This window comes from Lepeophtheirus salmonis, chromosome Z (genome assembly GCF_016086655.4).
Source record: "Lepeophtheirus salmonis chromosome Z, UVic_Lsal_1.4, whole genome shotgun sequence".
Classification (NCBI taxonomy): Eukaryota; Metazoa; Arthropoda; class Copepoda; order Siphonostomatoida; family Caligidae; genus Lepeophtheirus; species Lepeophtheirus salmonis.
This window is the reverse complement of record NC_092584.1, coordinates 17,778,641-17,792,018: the sequence shown is the minus strand read 5'-3', so window position 1 is coordinate 17,792,018 and position 13,378 is coordinate 17,778,641. Positions and strand designations below refer to the sequence as shown.

The 13,378-nt window shown below is 34.1% G+C and overlaps 1 protein-coding gene across 1 annotated transcript in view; it reads left to right on the top strand.

Annotated features, from left to right (window-relative positions):
* Positions 1-13,378, top strand: part of LOC121130327 (neuroligin-4, X-linked) — a 424,376-nt gene that overhangs the window by 409,743 nt on the left and 1,255 nt on the right. The window contains 10 exon segments of the mRNA XM_040726084.2: positions 1,920-2,120; positions 9,575-9,692; positions 10,111-10,246; positions 10,248-10,517; positions 10,519-10,653; positions 11,762-11,982; positions 12,052-12,176; positions 12,434-12,621; positions 12,672-12,872; positions 12,945-13,119. Of these exon segments, the coding sequence (XP_040582018.2) occupies positions 1,920-2,120; positions 9,575-9,692; positions 10,111-10,246; positions 10,248-10,517; positions 10,519-10,653; positions 11,762-11,982; positions 12,052-12,176; positions 12,434-12,621; positions 12,672-12,872; positions 12,945-13,119 (1,770 nt within the window).

Here is a 13,378-nt window from a genome sequence, read left to right as displayed (position 1 = left end):
ATCTTTTTTTTCTAGGAAAATAATTTGAAACTAAAATGTTTATTTACCGGGAGTAACGAAAGTCTTGACCAGTACCTTCGATTGCTTTTTTCAAGATTTCAGAGACTTTTTACGTAAATGTTACGTAAATAAAAGTTAAAGACCGTGTTCCGGTTAACATGTTTTGTTTCAAAAACACTTCAAAATTCATAGTTGTTTTTGACATGGAGGCTAAAAGACATGAAGTAGCTGCTCTGCTTCGTGCAGGAATCAGCCACAAGGAGATCTCTGAGGCCACCAGCATTTCCGCCAGCACCTTTGGCAGGATCGAGAGGAGGTTGGACAAGGGGGAAGGCCTTGAAGACAAGCCTCGAAGTAGGAGACCTGTCTTAAAGGCCGCCAAGGCCACTAAGAAGAAGATCAGGGCCCAGATCAAGATAAACCCTCTTCTGAGCATCAGAACAATTGCCAAGAAGAACAACATGGGTAAGACTACTGCTGCCAACATTGTCAAGGACATTGGGGGCAAGTCCTTGGTCCGCACCACCCGTCCCATGTTGTCCATGGCCAATATGGAGGCCAGATACATGCACTGCAAGAAGATTTTGAACAACATGAAAAGCAATGGGGACAGAATTCTCATTTTTCCGATGAGAAAACTTTTACAGTGGATCCAGTCTTCAACCGCAAAAATGATCACTACATTAGCCTTAATGGTTATGTGGGATATGAGAAATATGTGTCCATGACAAAGCACCCAGCCAGGATCATGATGCTTGGAGTTGTTGGCTCAGATGGTAAAGCTATGCCTCCAGTCTTCTTCCGAGAGGGATACAGGCTCACCTCGGAGGACTACATCAAGGTGCTCAAGACCAAGGTGGTCCCATGGATCAGGAAGGAGTATCCTGGAGAGAAGGTTTGTTTCCAGCAGGATGGGGCACCTGCACACACAGCCAAGAACACCCAGAAGTGGTTGAAGGAGAATGTGGAATTCTGGCCTAAGGACTTCTGGCCCCCTCCTCCCCCGACCTGAACACCTTGGATTTCAGCATCTAGGCGCACATTGAGAGGCAGACTTGCAAAAAACGCCACAACCGTACCAAAGCTCTCAAGGCCAGTATCACCAAGGCCTGGGCCAAGATGGATCCCACCTACATCAAGAACACCTGCTCCTCCTTCCTGTTGCGTCTTGACGAGGGAGAGACGCAAGCTTATTTATAATAGGAGAGATCCAGGATGACCGGGAGAGATGAGAGGAAGAAGGACGTGGAGGAATGATACTACACTAGATCATGTGTGTTCTAAATATACTCTAAATATATTTACATAAGACGACACTATTTATAATACATAAAACTCAGTACTTAAATGCATAAACGAATATACAGGAAGATAAAAACCAGAAAGGACATATTAAATACATAACACTTCCATCCCGGTGTTGTGGCTGTTATGGAAGCTAAAGGCCAAATTGTTGAAAAACATATTATAGATTATAACCAAGCAAAGTTTTTTTATTAAAAACATTTCTCTGTATCTCTACTTTTAGTCGTTGTAGATCTTAATGAAGTTGGAAGTTAGAAATCAGTCAGGACTTTCCGGACGCCCGGCATATAGGTATGATGCAACTTTTCTAGATGAATAAAGAAAATAAAAAAATGTGGGATGTACCATAACTTTTCACCCAATAGAAATAAATAATTCAAATTACATTTTAAGAAGTCGAGTCAAAGGTAATAAAATACGTTCAAACCCCACAATCGACTATAGTTAAAGAAAATGATTGAAGGTATAGTTTTGTGCTCTACTGAGTCCCCATTCTCGTTATTATTTGTAATCATTAATGTTTATTATGATACTATTGTGGATGATTGATTATACCACATATCCATGTAAATATCTACTCATAAATTAACTATCATACCTTCTTCTATTTACAGGATTCCTCAACACAAATGTGAGTCCGCATCGGAAGCCGAGTATGGCAAATTATGGGCTGATGGATCAAATTGCACTCCTGAAATGGATTCAAGAAAATGTACGTAATTTTGGTGGGGATCCCAATAGAGTCACTCTATTTGGGCATAAATATGGAGCAGCCTGTATTCAATTTCTTATGCAATCCCCTGTAGTAGTACCTGGTAAGTAGAGAGAAACTTTATTTCCACTGACTTTTTGATGACAAAAACCAACAAAACAAAACTGACCTGTAGATAGAAATAAAAGAGATGATCGATCTATACTTTGACATCTACAATTAAAAAATAACACCACTTTTTGGTACTAAAATATTGATAACAAGGATCAACTTTTCATTGCAATTAGTTTTCACTCATTTTCGGGAATACTCATTCCAATATCAAAATTCCTTGTTTTCCATATTTGTTGGGACCATAAAGTTGCTAATTGAGCTGTTTTTCAGCAAGATCTGGCCAATTTTTAACATCCCTAGACGAAAAAAATTATCATTTACTCAATAGACCAAAAACTTAGGTGATCTTTGCAATAGTTTAGCCGATTTCTTATTGATATCCGTCATATCAATGACAAGTTATGGGTTTAATTTTTGGGTGTGCAAATACTGTGTAATTAATTACTTGGAAACCAAAAGTTTCACTGTAATAACAGCTGACAGTATACCAAGGGGTGGTTCAACTTTAGAGACGCACCGTAATGCAGTAAAGCATTTTCAAAAGTGGAAGGAGGTATTATCCATGTAAAAAGGGCCACTTTTAAGAACTTTATTATGGCTTTTATTTACAATCTTAAAAAACCTCTACCTGTCTAAGTACTTAGTACATAACCCCTTTTTTGGGTTCATGAGCACGTCATTTCCAAATTTGTAAATTATTAGCCTTGAACTATTTATATCTACAAAAAAAAATAGCCGTTTGTGATAAAAAATAGCTGATTTTTAGCCGTTTTTAGTAATAGCTATATCTGATTCTTAGCGTTTTTAGATTTTCTTTGCATCCACCTAACAATACTTTGTATATAGTTGCTATTTTGGCTTTAATTGTCAAATTAGTGGCTTTTTTTTCGCAAAGAAAAGTGATATTAAAAAATGTTATAATAGTCATTTTTTTTTATTATAATTAAAATATCTCCTTTTTTTAAAAATACACTCTCTGAGTAAGTTTTATTTATGGCTAGAATGCTACTCTCTAGAAAGAACATTTGAGCTTGTTTTACAAATTAGTTAATAAATCCAGCAATAGATAAAAGTGACTTATTGACCCTTGGAAGAACAAAGAAGTAAATTGACCCTTTGGGGTTTTTTTTTTATACTTAATATAATTAATCTACATCAAAGTATGATTAACATTTCAGCTATATCATATATTTAATGTATCCATTACAAAATAAAGCCTTATACGAATAAAAACTGCCAAAAAATATTTAACCTTTCTGATCTATCTCTATATATGTATGTCTACATAAAGGGTGTTTCATCTAAAAAAAAATTGGAATTAATAGTTTATGTTTCTGGTGTATTCTAAAAAAAATACGTACCCCTGTCCGAAACTATGTTTTCTATTAAATTAAATTAGATGAATCTTAGTCAAAAGACGTGATAACAATGAACTGCGCAAAATATGAAAATAGGCAAAGGTGAAAATCCAGCTTTGATTGGGATGTTAAAAAAAAGAAACCAAAAACAACAACCCTGAAATCAAGATATTTTGAAGGAGAGAGAGAATAATGCTCATGACGTTTCAATAGATCAGCTACAATCAGCTGTGACAAGAGAGGAAGGAGAAAAGGATATAAACAAGGACATTTGCTAGAATTACTCCAATTCTACTCTGAGTCCAACAATGACTTACAATTATAACTTTCCAACAAATCCTCAGGGTTACGCTCCTCCGTCTTTTAGGAGCACACACGAATGTACAATCCGGTTTTGAATATGATGAAATCTATTTAAGAAAGGATGTTCTCTACTCAGGAATTAAAAAATAAGTACAACTGCGAAGGAAATTAAAATTCCTTCTTAATACTACCAATTACAAATTAACGGGTCAGCTAAAAAACACACCGGATTTACATAATTGAAAGTAGGGCATATACCAAATTTTAGACGAATCAGAATTAGAGATTTTAAAAAACCATTTTTGATTGATATACATGACGCCTCGCCTCTTTTCCTTATAGTCTCTTTACTCTCCACTAGGGTGTGTGTGTAAAACCGGTTTCTAGGGGGATGGGATGAGGGCAGAGGAAATTGCGAACGTTTAACTGAACTATATGCCTTTAGTCTTCTCATTGTAAATACATAAAGCTCTTGAAGAACTGTTTGTATAAAATAACAATATTCCAGTTTGATTTTAAACTTTTACTCCATTTTGAATTTTAATCATGGGTCAGGAAATAAAGGAAATATGAACTCATTCGCATTTTTTCCAGACAATTCTCCTATTTTATTAATATCTTTGATTCTTTGATATTTTCAGCTCAACATTAAACAAATCAAAGAGCACTAATAAAAATTTGAAATATGTGTTAGATATGGAAACTGTTCCAGAGTACTGGAATGTACTAAAAATCCATCAAGTTGCGAGCAACTTTAGGAACCTTATTTTTTTATCAGTATGAGTTTAGACAGGGGTTGAAGCAGTTACAAAAATATAATCTCGCAAACGGGACATCCTAATAGGCAACATTACTCATTTTTTAACTCACCCAGTTTTTTGGAATTGGTCATTTAAAGGATGAATTTTGTTTTCTTCAGCTTTTTTGCTTTAATTATTATTAAACTCCTGAGTAGTGAACTTCCTATTCCATTAAATTCAATGATATTCTAACCCTGATTGAACATTCGTGTGTACAAATAAAAGACGGAGCATAACCCTGAGGATTTGTTACGGAGTTATAATTGTAAATCCTTGTTGGATTCAGAGTAAAATTCAGGATCGGCATCGGAGTAATTCTTGTCTATGTCCTAGTTTATTACATTCTCCATCTCCTTCCTCGGCACAGCAGATTGTAGCAGATCTAATTAATCCTCATGGCTGCAAAACTGCCCTCTTTCAAAATATTATTCACATTGTCAGGGTTACCATGTTGATTTTCAGTTGATTTCTTTTAACATCCCTAAAATACACAGGATTTTTATCACTATTCATACGAATACTTATGCATATAAGTCGGTGATACATTTAGAATACGCATCATGGGCACCTTTAGAGGGGATAGGAGAGGAAATGCCCCCTCAGATTTTGTGTAATCTCCAAAAAGCCCCCATCTCTCAGATTTTAAAACTTTTATATATTAAAATAATAATATTTCTCCTTCGTTCTGTTTAAGAATCCTAACAGTACCCTTGATCAACATAAATTCTTCCTTATTCACTCCTAGTGTCATGTTGCACTCAAACCGACATAGGCTAATGATAGGCCTCGGAGCTAAATAGATTTGAAAGCCCTACCAGAGTATTGATAAATAGACAAAAAATAAACTCATCGGTGTCCTCTAAACTTGGTAGACTCCCGTTCTTTAGCCCAGGTTGACATCCCAATAAAGTAAGAGCAAACTACATAATCCATCAATATCCTCAAGATAGTGCAGATCCACAAAGTTGTCGTAATAAACAAATTATTATACAAAATAACAACAAATCAAAGATGGCACCACTATCCTAGGGTATATAAACAAACTACTAATAGGTCAACAACGTATATGCCAACTGATATTATCGGTATGAATCAAGAAGGGATGTCTTTAAAGAAAAAAATTTCATTATGTAATTGGTCGTGGGTGTTTTAATATATCCCTCAAAACGAAGAATTCTCGCCTATCTTACATGCAAATGGATTTAAAAATGCGTAATGAGAGAAATATATTTGAATTTAAATGCAATTATAATATTTTTCTAGAAGGTTTCCCTCTTTAAAGCACTAATACAGTTTATCCTTACAAAAACATATACAGGTGTGCGCGTCTAAAACTAAACACTCCTTTAAATTTTACGCTATGCACATATTCGTGATTTTATTGAGTTGAGCCCGATTTATACTTATAGGCATGGGCCTTGACTAGTTATAAACAAAACTCCAGCAAAATCTAAATAGCAACAGTGAAACAACAGGCGATAATATGGAGAGACGTCGAGTTGCAATTTTGGAACTTTCCGCGCGATAAAAACTCCCACTGAAATTGCCAAGGTATTGAACTTTGGGCCGCACTACTGTTAACAGTGTGGTAGCCAAAGGGACTCCTGAGACGACCACAAGATCTAAATCAAGGCCTCGAAGGTCGGACGAAATGATTGCTGCCGTGAAAAAGTATGTAGAGGGCAAAAGAGGCACCGTCAACGGCCTCTCCAGGGAGTTCAACGTCGGCAAAAGGACCATGGAACGGCTAGTTAAGAAAGATCTTGACCTTAAGGTCTACAAGAGAACCCCTCGTCAAGCCCTCAAGACGTAAAATTTAAAGGAGTGTTCAGTTTTAGACGCACACACCTGTAACAGGCAGCTGATATTAATATCATCATGGGTAGTGATGACAATCATGTGTACAATGGGCATGTTAAAAAATGAGAAACCGAAAATCAATATGGTAACCCTTACAATTTGAAGAAAGTTTTGGTGGAGGTCAGCTTCAATCAGCCATGACAAGGGAGTGAAGGAAATAAACAAGGACATTCTCAAGAATTACCCTGATGTCAATCCCGAATTCTACTCTGAGTCCAACAGAGACTTACAGTTATAACTCCTCAGGGAACGCACCGTCTTTTATGTGGACAAACGAATGTTCAATCAGGTTTTGAATATAATTGAATCAATTGAGGAAAGGATATTAATCACTCAGAATTAAATAATAATGGCAACTGTTACGCAAAAGAAAATTCATTCTTCAGATTACAAATTACACGGGATATACATCACTACTTATCCCTCTTAAAACAATATAATAAATAATAATCTAAACTTGTAAGCTAAGACTCAAGCACATTCACCCTAAATGGTGTAGAAGAACGGAGAAATTACTAGAATGACACTAACTTAAGATCATAAGGCAATCCTCAACCATTTGTAATATTTTTATGAAAAAACACTGATGTATTAGATTCAAATAGTCGATTGTAAACATATACCTAAAAAAAGAAGAGGCCTATGATAGGCTTGATATTGGAGTTAAATAATGTATTAAAAACTGTGACTCATGAATTTCACAGGCCTGATTTTTATATATGGTATATATATATGCTTGACTATTCCAATTTAATATTTGCTTCTTTTTTTTTTACCATAAAAATATGACAAATGGTCATTTGAACTTATGTTATGCATTGGTGTAATTTATCTGTTGTTTGGGTGAGCTTGAGCCTTCGCTTAGAGGCTTCTGATATTAATTCGTATGGTAAACCCATAAGTCTTGTTCCTGCCTTCTCCTTGCACTAAAGAAAAAAGTGTCGTTATTCATGAATCCAAGACTATAACAACAAAAGTTGTAATTTAAAAGCTGTCTTAGCAACATCGAATGGGTGTTTCTTTCTCAAAGGAAAATTCAAATACATACATAAATTACATTCTTAATTGTCATTTGTTTCACTTGAATAAATTGGAGTTTACTTTTATTTTTCACGATTTAAATTTATACTTTAAGTAGGTAGAAAAAGCATTAATTTAATAAAAAGGAGAAGAAGAACATGAAAAAAGTCTTGAAAAAAAATCAAGAAAAATGACAAAGTTACAATTTATTTATTTATGGCCCAAAATTTCTTAGACATATTTGGGTCACTTTCAGGCCTTGTATTCAAATTTGTGGGATGAGATTAGATAGCGTTGAATTTTAGCTATAGTTTAGAAACTGTATTTTTGAATAATAATTTTATTACCCTTGATGTGTTCTTTCAAATAATGTCATTCAATTCTTATTTTTTCGTTCTCACGATCAATTTTGGTCTCTTTAAGTGGAATTTCCAAAGCACCCAAGTGGCTAATAAGAATAATTTGTTTTTGTTAAAATAAATTGACGGTAATTTGTCGAATAATACAAACATAATTTATACTAAAGTTCGAGGAAAATCATTCATTCAAATTTCAAAAGCTTACTTTGATTCCCAGCAAAAATTGTTAGCATCTAACATTCAGCCCGGATTTTATCCCTAACATTCACCTCCGATAAGACTCTACTACGTGGTAATTCAATCATTCATAATGAATGTTGACTTATGTCATATTGGCTGGGAATCATAGACTGAGTCAAAAAAATGGATCTCATCAGATCTTCGATCCCTTTTTTAAACACTAATCACAACAATATTCCTAAGTTGGATTTTTTTTTTTTTTTTTTGGTACTATTAGAAATGTAATTCTAATTTCATGCAAATCTGTAATCCTGACTATTCAAAGAATGGTTGGAAGGAGAGCAGCTTATCTGTTTAGACGATATATTAGATCAGATTCAATCAGCCGTAAGAGGAAGGAAGGAAATCCAAATCCCATTCTGTATATATCAAGGACATATAGGGTGGAATTCCTCTGATGGCAATACTCAATTCTGCTCTGAGTCCAAGAAAGACTAGTTATTACTTGATATTTGGATGTTCCCTTCTCAAAAATTAAATAATAATGATGGGAGCCTTGGAAAATAAAAAATCATGTTCAGGTTACCAACTAGAAAAACGCTCTCTAGGGCATATTTTATACACCTCTGTCTTTAACTGTATTTTTGAGATATTTGTAGTATCTCAATATCTAAAATTGGACATATTAATAAAATTAGTCGTTGTTATCTTTCAAACGAGATATTGTAAACAATTATATTTTACTTCTGGACAAAGATTGAAACAAAAGGGTTGGAGATTACAACTTTGATCCGCGCAGGCTCGGACATCGTCAAGCTGCTGGAGGTGTGGGGAGTCAAAGAGGTTTGAGAAGAGGGTGTTCTTGGCACAAAAGCAATTCCAATTGGAAGGTTGTCGGAGTCTTCTTAATGATCTCAAACATACCCTTAAAGCTCGGACGCTAACCTTATGGACTACTACAATATCTGACAGCAAATGGAGTCTAAAGCCTGCAGAGTCCACCACAGCAACATTGCTGCCCTCCAGTCATTCATGAATATGTAGTGGAAGATGATCAGACGCTGCTGCGTCGCGTATATGTGCGCAGCCTTCCAGTGGAGGCTGTCATTGTAGCCAAGTTAACAAAGAATGTCCCTCTATCTATATTGAATAAATTGATCTTTGATGTACACCATGTCCGAGTTCATTTAACTTCATTCAAATTAAAATGAAGTAGCGCATGCACTACCCACAATTGTCTTGGGATCTTTAGAAGAAGTGTTGCTTGGTCACTGCTAATTTTTACAAACTCTTTATATGTCCGGTTTAACTTAAAATGAAAGTGAAGTAAATAAAGACAAAAACTTAATACAAAAACATGATCCTAAATATATATTTTCCTTAAGAATGCTAAAGATGGAAAAGTTACAACAAAGGAAGCAAAAATGTATTTTATTTTCAATCATTACTTAAATAATAATTATTATCATTATTAATGTTAAATACTCTTGGAGCATCATTTTTAATACATATAATTATGTGGATGGATAAATGATGTATATAATATTTATTTTATATTTATAGGATTATTTCATCGAGCAATACTGATGTCAGGATCTGCCATGAGTGATTGGGCCCTTGTAAACGATCCAGTTCACTATGCAGTACAATTATCAGCGCATCTAAATTGTACAATTCCAAGGTAATTTGAAAAATGGTGTGCGTCAACACAAAATGGATTTTGATCAAAATTGATATAAATCGAAATTCTTAAGTTCCCCTAATATTTTATTACCATATTATTTTTGTGAATTAAGTGCCTTATATCCAAATTTTTGGGATTATGTAATCTAACCAAGCCTTAATTTTAATTTATTAGAATATATTTGGCTTCGATAGAATCGTTCAAATATAATTAATCAATCATTTATTCTTTAGTTATAGTAAGAATTTTTTGTGACATTTAAGTTGAATTTGCAATACCTTTGAAGGGTTAATCAAAACAATAGCAAAGAATACAAAATTAATTCAGACTCATTGATTGTTACATGCTTTTGTTGACAGGTTACCACAAATACAAAAAAACTGAACTATATTTGTAACATATTTTTTTATTTCAGAAATATGCTTAACGATCATTTAGATATAATTACTTGTCTACGGCAAAAAAGAATTAAAGATCTGGCTAAATTTAATTTTGGAGAGCCATCTTTTTTTAACGGCAATGGGACCTTCGAGAGATGGAATATTAATTCCATGGAATTTCGGTTCCAACACTGCTCCAACGCACAAAAGAAGCAGTTCACCTTCATACCAAGTGATAATTGGAATGGTTGAAGACGAAACAAACAACATATTTTCAGATTCAGAGACACGTTTCGGCATTGGACCAGGAGGAAAGGATCGATACTTTCGGACGTTAATCCGTAACACATACACATACCATCTCAATGAAATTTTTGCTACAATACAAAATGAATATACTGATTGGATGGCTGTCATGGGAGATCATAAGATTAATCCACAAAAAAATGTTGTGGCAAACTTCAAAAGCACTTACGGATAAATTATATGTTGGCCCAATCCTTCAATCGGCAAATTGGTGCAATGAATCAGGCTTTAAAACCTATCTCTATGTTTATACTCATTCCTCAAAGTCTACAGTAAGTTAAACATAATTAAGCGATACACAAACCGTGAAAGTAATTTATTATCATAATTAAATTTTCAATTTGTTCTAAAAATGTATGTAATCACTATTTATTCAATCGTGGCTGAGAGTTCACCTTTTGATTTTCGGCTACTAATCCTTGATGTACCTCGATTCCGACGTTTTATTGCTGTACCTTGAGTATTTCGCTTTCCAGCTACTGTTGAAGGCAGCTCAGTATTTTTAGGAATATTTACAAGGGTTTTAGGTTTTTCCATCATTGAGGGTGAAACTTCCGCATCAGTTGGTCCTTTATTTTCCAATTGACATTCAGATGGATTTTGAGAAACAACTTCTTGTGATTCTGGGGTTGTTATTGGACAGTCAGATAAATCATTTGAGCTATTATTCTGCAAATGTGCATTATAAGGCGCTGGTGGCATTTGATTAGTCAAATCAGGTGGTGTTTCTATAGGCTCTTGGTATATTGTTCGATTTTGTGGGCAATTTACTCGCTGCCTTTGAGTTTGAGCTGAATAGTTTAACCGTGGTTGCCCTTGAGTAGCTCTGTTTGGCTCTGTTTTTTTACTAATGGCAAGAGTCAATCCTCCTATAGTACTTGCTATAATAACTGCAACTCCTGTGGATATTCCAGATGCTGTTAACTTTCCAATACGAGAATTGCATCCAGTAGAATAAGTGGAATGACAATAAGTACCAATTCCACCTCCGCATAAAGCTGATATGGTTAAAGCTCCAGCAGCAAAGTATAATTGATTCCTAATATTACTCACGGCTAATTTTAAGAACCTTTGTACCTGTGGCAAAAGGCTCAGGACCACAATAAGAATAACGATAATTACCACTGGCAAAAAGCATGCTATTCCATTCTGATAATGTTTGGAAACAAATCCTTCCATCTTTTCGTAGGCTTTATCCCAATAATCCAATAACTCATCTTTATTCTTAAAAGTCATAGACATATTAGTGATTGTCCTTTGATTTTCTATATAAAATTCTTAGTTTAAAACGATAAATTTAAAATAGAAATTATTTAACGGATTTTAAAAAATATTTTTAAACTAAACTAAATATTTTTTAATTTAATATATTTGTCTTAGTTCACAACTCAAGAAACCTTTCGAAATGATCCCTCTATGGAGACTTCTAAAGAAATTATATTGAACGAATTTAGAAGAAGTCAACACGGCTCTATGTTACCGATTGTATTAGGACTTCCTTTTGCCCCTGAGCTGACATCGTTTTATTCACCTTTCAACAGTCAACAAGGAGTATTGGCCCAAAACTTAATCGTATATTGGTCTAATTTTGCTATATCGGGGTATCTATCTAATCCATTGTTAGTCGTTATTAAAACTATGTATTATATAATTATTTTCCCTTGTATTAGGAACCCGAATTATCCAAATTCAATTAAAACATTATTCAAACGAAATAAGAATTTGGAGGATCCAGCTCAGAGTCTTGCGCAATGGGAAACTTATGACATGAAATCTCAGAAATATTTAGACATTGGTATATATATATATATTTTTTTTTTTTTTTAATGTAGCAGATAATTTTTTTAGATTACAAGTTATTACCAATTCAGACTAATCAGTGGGGTGGAGTTAATGATATCTATCATTTTTCATAGAATTAAAGGTCATAAAAATATGATTTGAATTCCTTTTTAGTACCGTAATGAAAATATTTATTTTGATAAACTAACTAAACCTACCTAGTAATTAGTAATTATCATATATTATTTTTAAATCTGATCCATTTTCAAGATACAACTATGGTTATGCGTCATCATTATCGACTTCACACTATGTCCATATGGTTAAATTTGGTTCCAAAACTTCATGGTGCAGGAGAAAACAACATCTTTCCTCAACACAACGCATTCATGAATCATGACAACCCTGAACTTTTTATTGGTGTCGTACGACCATCATCATATTCACATGGATATCAAGTAGATAATTGTTTATGATCCATTTCTGTAATTGCTTTTTATTTAATTAGGTTAATCGAAATTACTTGGAATCAATAATAAGCACAACTGGAGCTCCTTCAACAACTTGTCTTCCAGTGCAATTGCATTTAGGAAATTCTAATGGATTTTCTGATGGGGATGAAACAATTTTACGACTTGAACAAGCCTCCGCTCAAGCCAATCGCCAGGCCATGTATATGACTATTGGTATTGGAGTCGTTTTGTTGACGGTAACATAATTGATTTTATTGTATTTATTTAAGTGTAAATATTTCTTAATTGTTAAATAATTTTCATTAAAGGTCAATATTTGGTTTCTTGTTTGTCTTTTCTTCTGTCGATCAAGATTAAAATGTATTGGAATCACATCACCAGCCCATACTTCAATATTTTCCAGTCATGGTATGGGTCGTAAAGAAACATCTTGTGAAACCGAATTAGGTAGCGTTTCATTGCAAAGTGAAACACTGACTCAAGGTTTGTATTTCAAATTAATTTCCATTTAATTCGAAATTGGTCAACAATGACTTTCAAACAGAGATGTGTACTCTTGTCAGATAACTTAATTAAGAGGACTCAAATCCTCTATAGTCACATAAAGCATGCCACCCTTAAGTTGACTACAAGATGGTACTAATTTAAAGCACAATTCTATTGACTTGAATCCTGTGACTCGAATAGACATCTCTGTTTTCGAAAATACCTACTTGGTTTTTTCATATACATTATAGATCAT